Below are 18,955 nucleotides of genomic sequence, written 5' to 3'. Positions count from 1 at the left end.
GCACTTTCATGGGTAGAAGGTTGGAAAAACACAGATTAAGGGTTTCATGGAAAGCGGGATTACATTGAGGGACTTTTAACACATCTTCTTTAGAACAACATGGAGGTGAGTAAATTATGATAGAATTTTAATTTCAGGGTGAACTAAAAAAACAGGTCATCATGGCTTAAAACTTTCCTCTTAAGAAAATTAGATATGGATCTAACGAACCAATCAAATAATTGTACTGTCCTTTAGTTTGAAATTCAGTCAAAAAGTTTCAGTCAAAAGTTATTGGAAATTTAGAAATGACTGCTGAGTTTAATAAAATCCGAAAAGGCTTCAGGACATATACACTCTCAGAAAAAAAGGTACAGTGGAGAAGTACAATTTTATTCTCTGGGGAACAAAACATAACTGTACCTTTAAAGGTACACAATTGGTCCTTAGGGTACAATTATACCATTGTTTTCCTCAGTTCGGTCCTAGTGAGCTGCTGTACTGCAGAGTTTGGTTCCAACCCTGAAAGACATCTATAGAAGCTCTTATTGAGAATTAACAGGTTTAGACTTTGATGTTTTATTGAAAATGTTTAGTCACCATTATGGTGATCAGTGTTTCCTTTAGTTGGTCAGTTTGACTTGGAACTTTAAGTAAGTTTGTGTTGAAGTGTAAACAAAACACAATTGCTCAAAACAAACTTTATCAGGAAGAATAATGTTTGACTAAACTCGTCACTAAATAATAATAAATAATATTCACCAACAATACTTGCTTGTCACAGATCAGACATTTTAAATATTGATTTTTAAAAACATTCTAAAGGGGGAACCGTATAGACGCACATATATATCAAGAATCATCATACGAATTTCAACAATGGTGACATACTTAATGCTGCAATCCATGCTGGGAGCCACAATATGTTATACTGTGGAGGCTTAGTAGGGTTGTAGCTAAACTCTGGAGGACATCAAATCTCTAGGACTGAACTTGCCTATCCCTGACTTAGAGGTACAAAAATGTACCCTTAAGGGTACCACCCCAGTGACGGCCCTTGTACCTCAAAAGGTACAATTTTGTACTCTTTTTTTCTGACAGTGTATGTCGTATATAGTATCACTGTTTCCACAAAAATATTAATCAGCACAACAATTGATAATAGTAATTGATAAGTAGTAATTTCTGAAGAATCATGTGACTGCAGACTGGAGTAATGATGCTGAATATTCAGCTTTGCCGTTACGGGAATAAATTACATTTAAAAATACAGATAAAATAGAAAACTGTTATTTTAAATTGTAATAATTTTTCACAATATTACAGTTTTTACTGTATTTTTGTGTCAAATAAATGCAACCTTAGTGTGCATAAGAGACATCTTTCAATAACATTACAGTACATTACATTTGACCAGTACAGTGCAAGTTCTATAAGTATAAGCTGTAGTACAACAATAAGCTGTAGTACAACAAATTCTGCCAGGGGCACAGAGCCCCCAGATGTTATTTTAAATGGATTTTAAATCCTTCAAAAAGCATTAAAGAGTAATAATTTGCAAAGAGCATGCTAAGAATATATTTTGCTGAAATTATTAAATCATATGAATGCAATTTTGGCTCAGTCATTTTGGCTTAATGTTTTGTCGTATAAAAAAACGTTAAAGAATTCTATGTTAAAAACAAGTGATATGTACCTGTAGATCATTTTGGTGTCAGTGCTCAAAGAGTACCCATGGACCTGCATAAAACGCCCCAGCTGCTGCAGCTCAAGGGCAGAGCTGGATCTCCCTGCCCAGTGGGGACAACCTGCTGTGTGGTGTGAGCTCAATCCTGCCCGTGGTCTCTGGAGGAAGCGGCCTAAGGTTTTCTCAAAGCGCTGAGCACTTCTCTGCCTGGGGACAGGAATGTCACCGCAAGCTGCCTTGTATAGGTACATTTTGCTAGAATTTGACCAAATATGCTGTGCTGGCATAAAGGTGTGAGAACTTTTCTACTTTGGCAGTTTTTATAGGAGTCCACAAAGCTATCATCTGGATAAACTGGCCAACTGAGGCCAATCCAAATAGAGGACATCACGGATGGAATTGTAAGCCTTTAGTACTGACCAGCCATGGGTTTTCTGACTTCAAGGCATTCCAGTGAACAATGGGAGATATATTTGTAAGTCATAAAATCCTCATGTTCCCTGTGTGGCTGTAGTCAGAAAAAAATCCTAAATCTCTGAGCAACCCCACATATGCTCACACAAAAGTAAACACTGATAAACACAGGTGGCACAAGCAGCTGGATCAACAACTCAGGTATTTCCCTAATTCCAAAAATTAAAATCTAAAGCTTTCAAAAGCATTGGGTTATGACATAGCATCATTCTTGGTAATTTGTTAATTCTATAACAAAATCAGTTCTTGCATGGGATCTGGTGCGCTCTGGCATCAGTGCTGACAGCCAGCTCTTTGGTAGGATAAGCTGGGAAAAGCTTGGCCATATTTATGACATCAGATCAGATCAGTGAAATGGTATGCAGAGAATTTCAGCCAGAACACATGAGATTGAGCAGCACGGCGTTACTACTTGGACAAGTCTACGGTGCCCTATTTCACAGTTTTTGTTCTATGAGCTTCTCCTCATCCTTCTATGGTACTTAAAAATTCTAACTTATTTAAACAACCTCAAACTCAGAATCACAAAACATGTTAACAGAAACCAAAAATCTAATATGGCTGTTATCAAACTCTGACTAAATTAAAAAGGTTTGTTCTCAATTAAGACTCGGCTACACAGATTTTTTTCTCAGTTCAAACTGTCCTGTTTGTTCTCAAATCAGACTCGGCTACATAGATTGGTTCTCAGTTCAAACTCAGCTACATGGGTTTGTTATCAATTCAGACTTGCCATAGAATTGTTGTTTGTTCTCAATTCAGACTCGCCTACATTGTTGTTAGTTCTCAATTCAGACTCGCCTAAATAAATTTGTTCTCAATTCAGAGTCACCTACATCGATTTGTTCTTAATTCAGACTCACCTATATAGATTTGTTCTCTGTTCAGACTTATACATATAAATCTGTTTCTTCTCAAATCAGAGTCATCTACATTAATTTATTCTAAATTTAGACTGGGCCATGCAGATTTATTCTCAATTTAGTCTCGCCTACACAGAATTGTTCTCAATTCCGACTTATAGGTAGAATTGTTCTGTTTGTTCTCAATTCAGAGTCAACTTCTAAATTCAGACTTACCTACATTTTGTTCTCAATTCAGTCTCGTATTCATTCTCGTATAACATATTCAGACTCACAATAATAAAACAGTATTTCATTTCAGGAATGCGGAGAATGGCAGAATAAGACAGGGAAGGGTTTATTGAAGACTGAGGGACTATGAAACGAGTCTCTGAACAAGTATTTTTGTGAAAAATATGAGAAAAAGAGATCTATGACCACAAGGAAAGAATGCTGCAAGGAGAGAAAGATATAGAAGTGGAGAGAGAAACTATGTGAATGGAATACTGATAACGTCCTTGATAGATTCGTCCTATAACTGCTGCAGGCAACAAATTCATCTGTGACAATGAATTAGTAAACCTCCACATGCTTAGAGTTTCCTTGACTGAAGCAGACGACATGGCTCTCAAAGATCTCAAAATAGGGGGGAAATGTATTTTTTACAAATTAAACTTGTATAATCTTTAATTAGGTAAGTTCGTCTGCTACTTCAAACCCTGGGGGATGAAAAGAAAATATTGAAAAGTGGGTCCGTGCAATTACTCAGGTCAAGTGACTTGATATGATAAAGATTCTGACATTACCCAACATGGCAGCATGAAGTGAGAAAAATAAGTAAGAAGTGAGACAAATCAGTGACCTCAAAATAAACGTTGACTCGTTAAATAAATTAAAGCAATATTTTAAAGAGACAATTATGAACTAACCGTCTGTTTTGCCTTGATAGTCATAATAGTCAATAATCCAGCACTTCTCTGTACAACTTACGCTACTGATGATCACAAACTGCTTTAGGCTTCAGGCCTGCATTAATTTCGACAACGTAACGTAACGTAAACCAACCACGCCATCTAGTGGTTCGACTTCAAACATTCACTGACCACTTGAGGATATGCACTTTACAGCTTGCTTGTTGTTGTTTAGTAGAGATTACTGCATCACAGTTAAATCTATATTTATAGACAGACTCCAACACTAGAAAACATGTACAGTTTCTTAAAAACTTGTTTTATTACTTGTAGCAGCTCTTGTATATTTAAGAGTTATTCTAAACACAACGACCCCAGTAAGACTTCACAAATGCCAACTGTAAATTTTCTATTGATAATAAATTATTTATATCGATAGTGTGTGTGTGTGTGTGTGTGTGTGTGTGTGTGTGTGTGTGTGCGCGCGCGCGCCTTACCATTTACATAGAAAAACACCAATTCGCATAGCAACAGTTGCTATACAACCCGCGTGCAGTCTCCATGGAAACGCTAAACTATAGGCACCCGGAAAAGCAACACAGCGACGCCTTACAAAGAAGGTACAGAAAACGTTTATATATGTGTATTTCAGGGCTCTCAAGTTTTGAACTGAGTTCAGAGTGAGATTTCAGCCGTGGGTTTGGCTGGGTACGGGGGTCTGATATGAAAAATGACAAATTCGTACAAATAAAATAAATATGTATTTAATTAGTGTGTTTGTGAGAGAGAGAGAGAGAGAGAGAGAGAGAGAGAGAGAGAGAGAGAGAGAGAGAGAGAGAGAGAGAGAGAGAGAGAGAGAGAGAGAATGGTTCGTGTTGTTTATTGGTGTTGGTAGCAGGTTTTTGAGGCCTTCAGCCCAGAGGTTGGTGGCACCTTAACATGAGCACGGTCGCGCTGAAGTGAGCTGTGGTTTACAACAGAGATTATTTTACTCTCAAATAATCTTAGACAAGCTGCCTATGATTATTGTTTGCTATATCAGTATGGTTGTATTTTTTCCTCTCTTTATGACAGCGGAAACAACTCCCGCACCAATACCCCATCATTTGTTAGCGATACAGATAGGCTAAGTACAAGACATAATTATAAACGGTCTACTTTTATTTGTGTACACTCAAAATAACAACAAAGGCTGTGGATTCAGGGAACGGAGCACCCAACCAGGGGCGTAGCACCAAATTTTGGGCCCTGGGTACAAACCATTTTGCTGGGCCCCCGTACCATGTATGTGTATGTATAGAAAACTGACTTCTAAGGCCCCCCCCCGCCTCGGGCCCTGGTTACTCAGTACCCTTTATCCCCCCAGTCCCACGCCCCTGCACCCAACTCCAAACAGTCTTTATTTCAAATATGTATTTTGTTTATTAAAAGCAAAGTTTTTAATTTCAAAAGCATTTCTGAATTCAGTTAAAATAACAAAATGTAAAAAATACTTTTTTTTGGAACCATGCAAAATTTAATTAATTCTTGAATAACACACCTTGTCTCCTTTCCATTAAAAATAATGGCTAGTGCGGTGATGTGGCATAATTTTTGGAATTGCTTGAACATGTTAAACACATCTAATTATTTCTGTAATACATTTTAATTTTAATTTTGCAACTTATATAAAGTATTAGCCTACAATATACAATTTATGTTTAAATTTTATGTGAAAACTAGTGTAGAAAATAGCAAATGTAAATTATATTATTCAATTTGAATTATTATTTTGCTCCAAATGATGCACACATGGTATGGAAAATGTAAATGTAAATTTTGAAATGCATTGCCATTTTACATATTGCATTGCAAATTTTATATCACTACACTTCAGCTTCCATAAATAGGGGTGAGCACGAATATATTTGATCTGTAATTAATGTTCGAAAAATAAAAATAATATTGAAATTTTACTATATTGCTTCGCTGGCCGCAAATGCAGTGAATCCATGATAAATCCCTCGAAATCTCGCAGTTTTAACTAAATCCACTGGGTGGTGCTGTGGAGCGGGTTAATAACTCGACTGTATTTGATCACTAGTGTCGTCTGCCTCGTGATGTTTGGAATTATTACTTAAATGAAAATGATCTTACAAAATGGAGTTACTTTTAATAAATTAATTAATGAAAGTGAGTTTTAAAAAAATTTACATCCAAACACCAGTGGAATGAGGACAGCTGTCCATCACCGCATTCACGAGTGCAGAAGAGCACAGATGTTCACTGAGTGAGAGCGCAATAACGTACAGCAAAATGCATTTCATGCAAATCATTATTGAGACAAGGCTTCCTTTAAGTTTTGTTGAGGGATTAAGAACAGAAAACAAAGTGCTGTCAGAAACTTAACTTGACACCGTTATCTTTGTGTCTCTGCGTCTGTCATCGGGGTTTGTAGTTGCCAACTGGTACTTCAGCGAGCATTTGATTCAATGAGCGAGGCCGTGGCGTGAATCACAGAATATGACGTTGGAATCAGAACGTAAACGTTATTGGGTGGAGGGAATATTTATCTTACCCAGATACAGCAAATCTATTTTATAATTGGCTGTTCGGTCTCTATTTTTATTAGATTAACTGGTGCGTGGCAGGGCCGTCACAACTCTATGGGGAACTCGCTTGACTCCTCTAATAGCGCGCGTATTACCCTGGCGATTTCTCTGCGTGAGAAATACAAGGTGTGGCGTGTGAGCGTGCGAATGGGTTGAAATGCGTGTGTCTCACGCCCAGTGCGTGAGACTTGAGAGCCCTGGTATATATATATATATATATATATATATATATATATATATATATATATATATATATATATAAAATTTACCTTGTCAAAACTTTGCAAATATTACAGATGGAGGGTCTTGCGTCCGTGCATAATCTCCAGGCGCTGTCCGCCCTGCTCTCCCCAAACGACGAAGATCATGAAGATGAGGAAGAAGATCTCCAGGTCTGGTCCTATGCCGTTTTAACATCGTCGGCTGTACAACTCAATGCGTTAAATGCGTTAGGCATAAGTAGCTGAACTTTATTTTTTTTTTTTTTCAGACCGTGAAGCCCATAGCAAAGTTGGGCCCAGGACATATTGGGTCTCCTTCTGCACCTGCGGGGGGGAAACACAAAGAGGGTATAATATTATTCAAATTATTTTAAAATTTTATACAAACACTGATTTCACGTGTGTGTGTGTGTGTGTGTGTGTGTGTGTGTGTGTGTGTGTGTGTGTGTGTGTGTGTGTGTGTGTGTTTTCTTATATATTATATTATTAAAATACTAAATATTGGATAATAAATACTTTGAAACTGTTAAACATGATGTTACATTTAGGTATTACCATGCTGATCCTTATGGGTTTACTTATAATACAAGCATCCTTCTATATTGTTCTATCTCTCTCTTCCTTCTAGGTAGCACTGCCTATGTGAAGAAGAAAAGCAAAGGTATCTGGGATGAGGATGAAGTGACTGAGGGGGCGCATTTTGATGACCTCACCGATCTACGGCCACAACCAGAGTAAGAGACATGCATGTAAAAATCATTTGAGCTGTAAGTAAGCTCTCACTGTGCATGTGTGTTTGTATGTTTAGGTACGAGATTGTGCTGAAACAGTCTGTTGGGACTGAAGATTTATTTCTTGGCTTGAGCAGAAAGGACCCCTCCTCCATGTGTTGTGAAAGCATGCTGGTACTGCTCATTTCTCAATCATCAAATATATAAAAATGTAACAGCATCCTTACTGGGGTCAATTTAAAGGGTTAGTTCACACACACACACACACACACACAAAAATACTATTATTATTTATTAATTACTAACCCTCGGTTACAAACCCGCAAGACTTTCGTTCTTCTTCGGGAGACAATTCATTTTTTTTTTCTTTCTGTCCCTTCATGACTACCATCTTGACCATCCAAAATGTTAATTGAGATAAAAGTAATCCGTATGAATTGAGTGGTTTAGTCCAAATTTTCTGAAGAGACTCGATCAGTTTATATGATGAACAGATTGAATTTAGCCCTTTATTCACATAAACATTCATCAACTCACAAATCAGTTGTGGTAAACAGAAGGTCAAGCGTGTTCACTGGACTTGCAAGAACCAATGAGGTTCATTCTCGTGTCACGCATCACATTTGAGCTTCAACAAGAACCAATGAGGTTCATTCTCGTTCATTCTGTTACGCTGCACCATCAGGAAGTGAGTGCTTCTAATTGACTTAACTTTTGGCCGTTGAAGTCTATGGGGTCGCTGTGTCCATTTCTTTTACTGTTTATGGGTAGCATAAGCATTTTGAACTGCGGAGGCACTTTTAACACTTTTTCCATTAATTAAATACAGAAGGCGATCGTACGAAACGTAACTTTATAAAGTTATAAATGTGTATATATTTCTTACACAAACGCATTGATTCACTTCAGAAGTCCTTTATTTCCCCCCCCCCCCCCCCCCCCCCAAAAAAAAAAAAAAAAAACTTTCTTAAAAAGAGCAACAATTACTGTTGTTAAAGCTTGGATCAGCCGGGACCTTTTTTAATATAGCTCAGATTTCAGATCTCAGATATTCGTCTGAAAGAAGAATGTCATGTACACCTAGGATGACTGGAGGGTGAGTAAAAACTAATTTAAAGTTTCAAAGATCTAAAGTAATGAGATTTACCAGAAAGAAAAAATACTGGGGTTTGAAACATCCTTTCTCCTCCCCGTTCCCCGTAAGAGATAGAGTTGGCTTTGATGGTGCATTAAAATCAGATAGCAAAGCTGATTGGAGGAAAAGCATTTGTCTGTCCTCAAATGACTGAGCTGTTTCTTTATTTAAAAAAATTGTCATAAATCAACGTAATCTCACAAAATCTCTCTTTCTCATGCAAGGTAAGAGTTAAACTGCCAGATACTAAAGCATCTGATTTGGCGCTGGATGTGAGGGAGACGTTTCTTGACCTCAGGACTCCAAAGTAGTGAGTAAACTATTAGCGACAATATTGTACTAGTCCCATCAACAGTAGTATTCACTAGATATGAAAATAGATGTGCATATTCTTTGTATCAGTAAGTTGGGCCTTCACCTGCCTCACCCAGTCCACAAAGATGAGGGGAATGCCAGATTCATCATGGAGAGGGAAGAACTGGAGATCACACTGCCCATGAACAGACCAATGGACTGCATCAACCTGACGTGAGAGAGACAGAGAGAGTGACTGAACCATGAGGATGGACACTTCAGAGGCAATGTTAGAGTTAAAACATCTAGTTTTCATCAACAGTCTTGGGTCCAACCCGGAAACATGAACAATGAATTCATTCACTTATCAAAAAAAAAAGAAACAACATTATGTTAAAATGTTTCCAAATCGGCAGATCAAGTGGAAAGGAACAGGTGCCTGTGTAAGAAGCCCCTTTACATGTTGCTGTCCTGTTATTCTGTTTTATAAAAATGTTTAATTTCTCTTAATCTTGTCATTTTCAGTATAATAAAATGGTGAATCCTTTTAATTCAAACTTGCTTCTGTTTATGTTTACAATAGATATTTTAAAACAAACTGGTTAAATGATAAAGATTATATTATTATAAATATAGAACAGAAATGAAGAATTTAGTCATTTCAGTTCATAATTCATTTATGAATTTCTAAATTAACAACATAATCGAAATTTTGCTGAAAAACGTACACCATCTACTACATTTCTTCTGCCATATTATTGATAGTTTGTTCTTTTTTAGCATGTAAAAGTATAATTATTTTAGTATAATTCTAAAAACGTCTTTTTGCTGTAAATGTTTTATTTAAGTATAACTTTCATATTGTTAGTAATATATCAATATCAGTATTTACTGGACTGAAGCAACTTAGGTTTATATGATTATCATTGCATAATGTATTATTCCTTAACAAAAAATCATGTTCAAATGTACTGTAAGTATAAAATATGATACAAATAACTTTTATTTGTACATCTCTCAATCATTGTACTACATTATATGTTTTGCCTGCATGAAAACGTTTATAAAACATTTAAATGTCATCTTATGAGACAATATTGGGAGATATAGAAGGCGAGTGATAAATGTAATATATGCAGAGTTGTCTATATTAAATATAATAATATAATATTAAATATAAACCTTATTAACACTACAAGCTATCAGAATTGTATCTTACTTTTTGGCCATATAAATAACTGCAACTGCACCAAATTGTATATTTTTGTTCAGTTTCATAAAAATTATGTTTTTGTTTTTTGTTTTGTCCTTTTATCTCATTGATAAAATCACTCCATTTTCTCACTTTGTGACCTTAGACCACAAAACCAGTACGTCGAACGGATATATTTGTGGCAATTGTATGGGTCAAAATAATAAATAAAAAAAATCGTTTATGCTAAAAAATCATTTGGATATTAAGTAAAAAATGATGTTCCATTAAAATAATTTGTAAACTCCCAACCGTAAATATATCAACAGTGTATTTTTTATTAGTAATGTGCGTTGCTAGGACTTCATTTGGACTAATTTAAAGGCGATTTTCTCAATATTTAGACTTTTTTTGCACCCTCAGATCTTCAAATAGTATCTGCGTGTTATTTTGGCATGAATGTATGCATTATTGAGAAGACACGTCTTTTGTGTATTTGGTGATCTTTGAAATGGTTTTAAGTGACCGAATGAACAGCTTGTCGTGCGCGATTCCTCAGGGGTATCATGCAATACACCCCCCGAGCGCACGGATGCGCACGAGCGTTGCCACAGCAGCGGACGTAGCTGTGTGACGCAGGCGGGCTCCACACACACACTCTCCGGTAGCACAACAATACAAGTATCTCGCCGCTCCCCCTCTTTACGCCTCGCTCTCGGTATGGCGGACGGCGAGCGGTCCCCGTTGCTCTCGGATCTCGGTGATGGAGCTCTCGGCAGTGGTAACGGCGGGGTGTCTCCGGGAGCAGCTCCACACGGTGCTCCGAACAAACCGCAGAGTGAGTAGAGAGTGCGGCGCGTTTCTGCGCTGTCACGGGCCCGCGCGCGCACACACACACACACACACACACCTGTGCATTTACTACGATTTAGGCTAGGTACAGGTTCTCTGCTGTTATTCTTGTCTGTACGTTGTTCCGACCCGAACGGATGATTTTCTGTTGGAGAGGCAGATGCAGTGTGTGCGCGTACGTGCACGCGCGCTGATACATGCTCCTAGCATATAATGCAGTTGCATACGAAATACGATACACCTGCCTTGGGAAGGATGCATTTTATTTTGTCCAACAAATCCATGTTGAATTGATCCTTGCTTACTTCTGTCATCCACCTCGGAGGCTAATAAGCCTTTAATGAATGAACATCACTGTTGGCTTGTTCAGGTCTGTTTACTGTTGTGTTATTGGCCTTCCCGACCCGAAACATAATAGGGTAATTGTCTAAAACTAGACATGCCTGGGGACGGCTGTACAAAGGTTTTCATTATCCCCATTTATCCACATTTACCGGCGAGTCGGCGTCTCTGCATTACACATTTACAGTAATCTGTCGGACTCGTATCCACTCCAGCTACACCCAAACTCTTACGATTGGCACATCTTTGGACCATTCAGAAAACCTGAAATTATTGGCTGAGGAGACACCAACCAATCATTGCGCAGAGTGGGGGGTACCAATAGAAAGTTACTAAAGGGCGTGCTGAGGATGGTGGTGGGGCGATTTTAAAACTGATGTGGTGATACAGGCAAAAGTTTATGAAATTAATATTTGTTTTATAACACACGGTTGTTTCACCATATTACGTAGGCCATCTCATAGAGGCAGTGATGACTTTTGATTTTGGGGGCATTTTAAAGAGTAAGAACTCCTAAATATCCTCACAAAGTTTTTTTCACCATGTATCACTGTATGTGTGAGGACATTTTTGAAAGATTTGGCCCTCACAAGTATAGGCAAATATGTAGATGCTTCACGAGGCACATTCCAGCAGTCTCTTTATAAAGCTCCTTTCAGCTGATCTCGAGACCAAATCTGATTTTCTTGTTAATCCTTATGGCCTGGGTGACAGAGAACTGTTTCACCTTCCCAAAGTCCAAGTTTCAGTGTTGAGTTTCAACTTTGTGAAGGAAATGAAACTTTAGTCTTTTACTCCATTTCATGAGCCAATATTTCCTGTATGTTGAACTGATGACACTTATGCTGTTATCCAGGCATTACAGGTGTACTGTATGAATGAAATATTTCCAGAATTAATGTCACAATGAATTTTCTCCTTTTTTAGGTTTTCCTCCTTTTCCGAGCTCGACTCAGCCACCCTTGTTGTTGGGCGAGAACCCTCCACCGTATTCCCCCCTGACGTCTCCAGAAAGTGGTAGTGCCCCAGTCATCAGTTGTAGGGTGTGCCAGTCGCTCATCAGCGTTGAGGGCAAAATCCATCAACATGTGGTCAAGTGCGGCGTCTGCAATGAAGCTACAGTGAGTTGGGATAGAGTCCATGTACACTTAAAACATGCTTTTAAAAAAATGTTTTACTGGCCATAATTGCATTAGCCTGGTTCTACCGGACTCTCGTACATCTCATTTGCATTTCACACTACCACTCAAAAGTTTGGGGTCAGTAAGATTTTTTGTTTTAATTTGAAATGTGCCTTATGCTCAACAAGGCTGCATTTATTCGATCAAAATACAGTAAGAACAGTAATATTGTGCAATATTATTACATTTTAAAATAACAGTTTTCTATTTTAATATATTGTAAAATGTTCTTCCTGTGATAGGAAAACAGACACTACTCCAGTCTTCAGTGTTGCATGAGCCTTTAGAAATCATTGTGATTTCACAATTATTTGATTAATAGAAATAACAGTATTTATGTGAAATTGATTTAGTTTTATTATATTTTATGTTTCTATCACATTTGATACACTTTTTGCATATTTGCTGTATAAAATTATAAATTCTTAAAATCTACTAACCCCATGCTTTCCTTTAGTAGTGTGTAATAAGCAAATTATTATTCTGCATTACATGTAATCAGTGTGATTAAAAAAATGTAATGGATTGACAGCCCCAAAACTTAAAGGTGCGCTATTTACCCTTTTTTTGTTTAAAATGTACAAAATGTATACAATGAGCAAATTCATCATTAATCCACCTTCCTAACTGTGTTTTTGTCTTATCCTGAATTGCTACAATATGTTTATAAAAAGTGTCTTAACTTTACATCGTTTTTCTGCAAGGTCTATACAGTTTTGTTTAATAGCTGCTAGAGCGGCAAAAGTTACACCGTCTACCTTTAAAAGCATGTCACATAGTGACCATCTTTGAGTAACCAAAATTAACTGTCTCTTTTCTGTCGCTCTCCTTCTTTCTGTTCTTTTCATTAACCTTCATTCTCTCCAGCCCATAAAGAATGCCCCTGCAGGGAAGAAATATGTGCGGTGTCCTTGTAACTGTCTTCTCATCTGCAAGGTCACATCCCAAAGGATCGCCTGCCCTCGGCCTTATTGGTAAGACAGAACAAAAGCAGACAAAGTTAAATTTAAAACAGATTAAATGTTTGACACTTCTTGTCTCAGTCAAGCTAGTCTATGTGAAGAAGAATTAAATGTATTTGTCTCCTTGTCTGTGGACTAGTAAGCGGATCATAAATTTGGGGCCAGTCCATCCAGGCCCGGCCAGTCCAGAGCCGCAACCTGCTGGAGCTAGAGTTTCCTGCGGACACTGCAGCAACACTTTCCTGGTACATACACACGCACTGTACAGCAACATCGTATGACACACAGTGTATCGTTATCATTCATCATGACCGAATCAATCGGCTCAAGTTAAAGTGGAAGATCAGATGGCTGTTTATTCGTGTTTTATTTATGCCGCTGCCTCACAGTGGCTTCTCCACAAATTTCCATTTCAGTGGACCGAGTTTACTGACAGGACACTGGCTCGATGCCCCCATTGCAGAAAAGTGTGAGTATTTCTCAGCCGATATTGACAACACTTTTTGCACATGCCAAATAAATATGTTCTTAATCTGTAAATATGATTTATTAGATTTATTAAAGTCAACATTAAATGTCGTTTATTAAATTATTTATTAAAGTCAACATTTAATGTCCGTCTCTCTGTTAGGCCCCAAATACGCAGCTTTAGCTTCTCAAAAGCATTACAGCCATTTTAATGTGGGTGGAATTATAAACTGATTGTTATAGTTGTGCCGCCTCTTCTGCTGTGACATCATCGTAAACGTGACACAAACAAACTCGCGATACAACACAGGAGCAATAGAGCATATCAATTTAATATTATTCTTAAGATGTGGATGTTTTTCACTGCAAGACGAAGTTGTTTGTTTGTCTCGTGTCACAAATCCAATGGCACTGTTAGTGACTATTCTCGCTGATCAATCAGTGCAGCTTATACATGTCACATTACTGTGCAGTGTTACATTTCCGTACTGTGCAGTGGAAAAGCGACAAAAAGTGAGCTGTACCGACTGATAGGGGGAGTGTCTGGGACACTGTTCAATTACAGTCATTATTTTTGGAATTCTTTGTTCTGATGCTAGTCCCGCAGAAATTACACACTTTGCCTTTTTAATAGTTAAGCTCGTTCAATTCCATTACTCCCTGATGTTTTTTTATTTTATTGGTCTCTTCCTCATCTTCACCAGATCTTCGATTGGCCAGAGATATCCGAGGAGGCGGAGTCTGTGGTGTTACCTGCTGTGCTTGCTATTTAGCATCTCAGCTGCTGGTCTGATCGTGAGTGTGCATCTTGGTTAAATTAATTATAAACCATATTTCGTTTTTGGGAGTGTCTATATACACTAAGTGCAAATAGCCTGCTTTGTTGGCAGCGGCTAACTCAGGAGTCCCCAATCTCGGTCCTGGAGGGCCACTGTCCTGCAGAGTTTAGCTCCAACCCCAATCAAACACACCTGAAACAGCTAATCAATGCCTATAAATGCATTGATTAGCTGTTTCAGGTGTGTTTGACTGGGGTTGGAGCTAAACTCTGCACTACAGTGGCCCTCCAGGACCGAGATTGGGGTCTCCTGGGCTAACTCCACTCAGTGACACCCTAGGCAGCTGGTGGAGCCAGACAAAATTACGGAAGATGCTGGAATGTCAGCAGTAGCAATAGTCTAGGTATAAGGTGTGTGGCAGCAAATATTCAAAAAGTGTAAATAGTGTAACGTGTGTAATAATGTGGGTCAGTTAGGGTAAGGTGTAGGGTGGGCTTTATTGTCCCAATAAGGTGACATCTATTTAATAATTTTAATAAATATAATCATGTACACTATTATTGTATACGGCTTAATGTACAACAACACTGAGGTGTAAATAGTGTCTGCCACTATTTATAAGTATAAATAGCATCTATCTATTTAAACATATTGGTATTGCAAAAAAAAAACCCTGCTATTTTCACTTAGTATAAATATAATTTATTGCTATTTAAACTTAGTGCAAATGCTCACTGCATTTTTATATAATTTTATATAATTAGCATACCACTTTGTGATGGTGCATTACTTTTTTCCAAGCTGAGTCTCAAATGTATGAATTAGCATCTATTTTAATATTAAATATTAATACATTTTTACAATAGTTAAAATTGTTAACATTAAATATTCAAACGCTTATTTGTGTAACATTAATGTATTACTAATACAAATTTTCATATTAAATATGAATACATTTTTACAATAAAGTCAAAATCATTAATATTAAAAATACAAACACTCATTTGTGTAACATTAATGTTATATACAAATATATTGTTCACAACGTTTAAGAATCTTTGTCAACGTTAGTTAAATAAAAATGTAATTCTTTGTTTGTTCACGTTGCATTAACTAATGTTAACAAACACAACTTTTTTAATTTTCAAAAATGTATTAGTAAATGTTGACATTAAATCTATGCTGAAAACTATTGTTCGGTGTTAGTTCATGATCATTTAAAGTGTAATTTTTAATGCTCACCAAGGCTGCATTTCTTTAATAAAAAATACAGTAAAAAAGTAAAGATTGTGAAATATTATTACAATTTAATATAACAGTTTTCTATGTTACTTATTGTAGTTTAAAATGCAATTTATTCCTGTGATGGCAACGCTGAATTTTCAGCGTCATTACTCCAGTCTTCAGCCACATGATCCTTCAGAAATCATTCTAATATCATGTTCTGCTGCTCAAGAAACATTTATTATCAATTGAAAACAGTGCAGCTTAATAATTTTGTGGAAACCATGATTATTTTTGACAGAATTCTCTGATGAATATATGAATAGCATTTATTTGAAATATAAATCATAATGAATAAGTGTATATAAAGTAACAAGTGTATGTGAATCAACATGATTGTAAAGCATTGCCAATTGTGAGACCTGTGAAAATAACCTCAAACTGCATTTCTGTGTTTGTCTCCAGGCAGGGACGTGGTCCCAGGCGCGTGTGTATGGGGGTATTTATGCCTCCTGGGCAGCGGCGTTGTTGCTGGTGGTGCTGACGCTGGCCAGGGCACTTTACTGGAGCTGCATGAGGGTCAGCCAACCTCTCCACAACCTCACATAGAGAGAGAAAGACAGCAAGAGAGGGGGCTGTGATTAGGGGTGGTGGGAAAAATAAAGTCCACAGGAAAAAGAGCTAGAGAGAATCAAGGTTAACTCTTAAAGCTTGATTGTGATGGCTGTAATGAAAGGGTCAAGGTAAAATCCAGGTTTGAGAAACATGAAAAAATGCTACTATGGCAAAGAAGATTAGTGTTTTAAAATCATTTTTATTCTGAAGCTTTCTCTGGGTGTGTTTTCATCTGTGAATATGAACGGAATTGTTACTCATGGCTACATGCGAACGGGCAGTTATGATTCCAAACGCTCCCTCAGTTTTAACCCATTACACACACGTAAAGAATATGTCACACACACAACTGTGTACATCTTAAGTTAACAATGCTACAATACACAAACAACACCCATTCAAACATTGAATGCAACATTATCTGCCTCTCTAGTCTCCAAATAAGCTCTGAAGCCTTATAAAGAGAGGAAGTATAGGTTCATCTCCACTAGGTGGTGTTTTAAATCCACATAAACCCTGGTGTTTTATGGCATTGCCTGAATCTCTGTACTAACACTGCTAATCCAAATCATTTGGACGACATGATTAACAAATGCGCAGAACGTTTCTGTTACTGATTTTTCCATAGACACTTAAAGTGCAAATGCCCTCAAACACATCTCTTTATCTTTAGTTGTGAATGTTAAAAACAGTATTTTTTTATAATTGTGAATTTTGTTTGTAAATATTTGTTGTTTATTTCATGAATGACTGAACAGTTGCACTGTAGCTCTAACACTTTGTGATTCCTTTATGCTTTTATTTAATTTGCAAAATCACTACTGAAAAAAAATCACTACTGATAATGTTTTGACTGGAACAAATAATGAGATAATCGATGTACAGCCACACACACACCTTTGGGAAGCAGAAAAGGTCATATCTTCTGTTGAAGGTCAGCTGTGCTTCATGGACTTTGTCATCAAAAGGGTCATTTACCTTTCTTCTCATGTTCATGTGAAGTTAATCGTCATTTTCAGGTACTGTACGTTTGATTATGTTTGAACCCTGATTAAATGATACTAATGAGATTAATCAGCCACTAGATTTGGATTCTAGACACCAAGATCTTTTTTTCCTCTGTCAGAAGTCAGAGTCTGGGGAAGAACTCGATTGAGATGTTCAGAGCATTGAATTCTTGTTGCTGTTCACCAATGTTCTTGCATTATATTCCTCATAAATATGTTAAGTACATAAATATATGGTCCTAACTGCAGATCTAATGACATTCTGTCCATGAGAGAAACATGTAAGGTCTGGACATCTGGAATCCCAAACAAGAGGTCAGGATGTTATTTATAAAGAGCAGAAGGCCAATGATGGAGGTCTCCTCTGAATTTGTTTACACGTGAGATTAAGATTACACATGATTAAAAAGATGATGAAGTTATAAAACAGTGAATACACTTGTCTCCCATCTCATTTGTATGAAGGTCTTTGTGTGTGATTCACTTGCATCAGTTGTTTTGGCACTTTTCCTCTCAACGTCTCTGGCCAATTGTCTCTTGTTTCAGGCGGATATATTATTTTCCTCGACACAGACTGATAGAAGCATGGGAAACATACAGAAACCTTTTAGAAACCACAACTCCCCTGAGCCAGGCACAGGGAGAGAGATTTGTCAGCATTAATGGAAGAGAAAGAGCAGAGATCTGGGGACACGCACAGAAAGAGAGGTTTCAGTCTTCTTCAGAGTGACCACAAAAAAGTCTGCAAGCAGAGACCAGAGAATGAGACCTCTGTGGAATAGACCTGATTCATAACACACACACATACACAGTCTGTTCCTTATCTCTCAATTCTAATTCAGTTATACTTTATTGACATAACAAATAAACGACTACACTTTTCATATTGCCAAATAGCGTGCAGCTCGTGTGTAGCATTACTTAGTTAATTTTTTTATATATATTCTTATTTATTGGTTATAATATTACCTTGTTTACTTTATTCAGGCTACTTTCAATTTCACTTTATATAGGACCATTTTACATTATAAAACTGCATTATTTCCTTATAAAAATGGTCCAAAATTACTTATACAGTAAAATTCTGTGTCGTCCATATAAAATTAAATAATATTTTAACAAATGAATAAGGAACAGCTTTCATTTAAAATAATAATTGACAATTCTCAGAAAATATTAAGGAAGTAACATTAATTAAAAAAATGTATAGCATTAATATTTTTTGCCATACAATCTTTCCTCTGTTTTATTGTCATAAACAAACTCATTTGGATAATTTATTTTACAGTGTCCTTGTTGCACGTATAACAGTAAATTATGCATAATTACGTCCAACTAACCGTTAACCTAACCCTATAGTAAATACATGTTAAATTAATGTTAGTCAACTACACAAACTCGATTCCAAAAAATTGGGACACTGTACAAATTGTGAATAAAAAAGGAATGCAATAATTTACAAATCTTA

The 18,955-nt window shown here is 36.9% G+C and overlaps 2 protein-coding genes across 5 annotated transcripts; both read left to right on the top strand.

The window, feature by feature from the left end:
• The first annotated feature begins 4,427 nt into the window (after positions 1-4,427).
• dnaaf6 (dynein axonemal assembly factor 6) lies at positions 4,428-9,422 on the top strand. Of its 4 annotated transcripts, none has more exons than XM_067452624.1 (7): positions 4,428-4,513; positions 6,781-6,876; positions 6,975-7,053; positions 7,334-7,439; positions 7,514-7,610; positions 8,796-8,881; positions 8,974-9,422. In XM_067452624.1, the coding sequence occupies exons 2-7, from the start codon at positions 6,781-6,783 to the stop codon at positions 9,101-9,103; spliced, it is 594 nt and encodes a 197-aa protein (XP_067308725.1). In that variant the 5' UTR covers positions 4,428-4,513; the 3' UTR covers positions 9,104-9,422. The 4 variants fall into 4 exon arrangements, with proteins under 4 accessions (XP_067308725.1, XP_067308724.1, XP_067308727.1 ...); XM_067452623.1 differs by lacking the exon at positions 4,428-4,513 and adding an exon at positions 6,520-6,610; XM_067452626.1 differs by lacking the exon at positions 4,428-4,513 and adding an exon at positions 6,520-6,610 and having other exon boundaries at positions 8,952-9,082.
• A 1,226-nt stretch (positions 9,423-10,648) lies between these two features.
• pip4p1a (phosphatidylinositol-4,5-bisphosphate 4-phosphatase 1a) lies at positions 10,649-17,921 on the top strand. Its single transcript, XM_067453282.1, has 7 exons — positions 10,649-10,895; positions 12,179-12,372; positions 13,300-13,406; positions 13,534-13,639; positions 13,811-13,863; positions 14,567-14,657; positions 16,331-17,921. Exons 1-7 carry the CDS (start codon positions 10,778-10,780, stop codon positions 16,472-16,474), a joined length of 813 nt encoding a protein of 270 aa, XP_067309383.1. The 5' UTR covers positions 10,649-10,777; the 3' UTR covers positions 16,475-17,921.
• Positions 17,922-18,955: the final 1,034 nt, after the last annotated feature.

This window comes from Pseudorasbora parva, chromosome 9 (genome assembly GCF_024679245.1).
Source record: "Pseudorasbora parva isolate DD20220531a chromosome 9, ASM2467924v1, whole genome shotgun sequence".
In the NCBI taxonomy this organism is placed as follows: Eukaryota; Metazoa; Chordata; class Actinopteri; order Cypriniformes; family Gobionidae; genus Pseudorasbora; species Pseudorasbora parva.
Note: the sequence above shows the minus strand (reverse complement) of the source record. Positions and strands in the feature narration are given on the sequence as shown.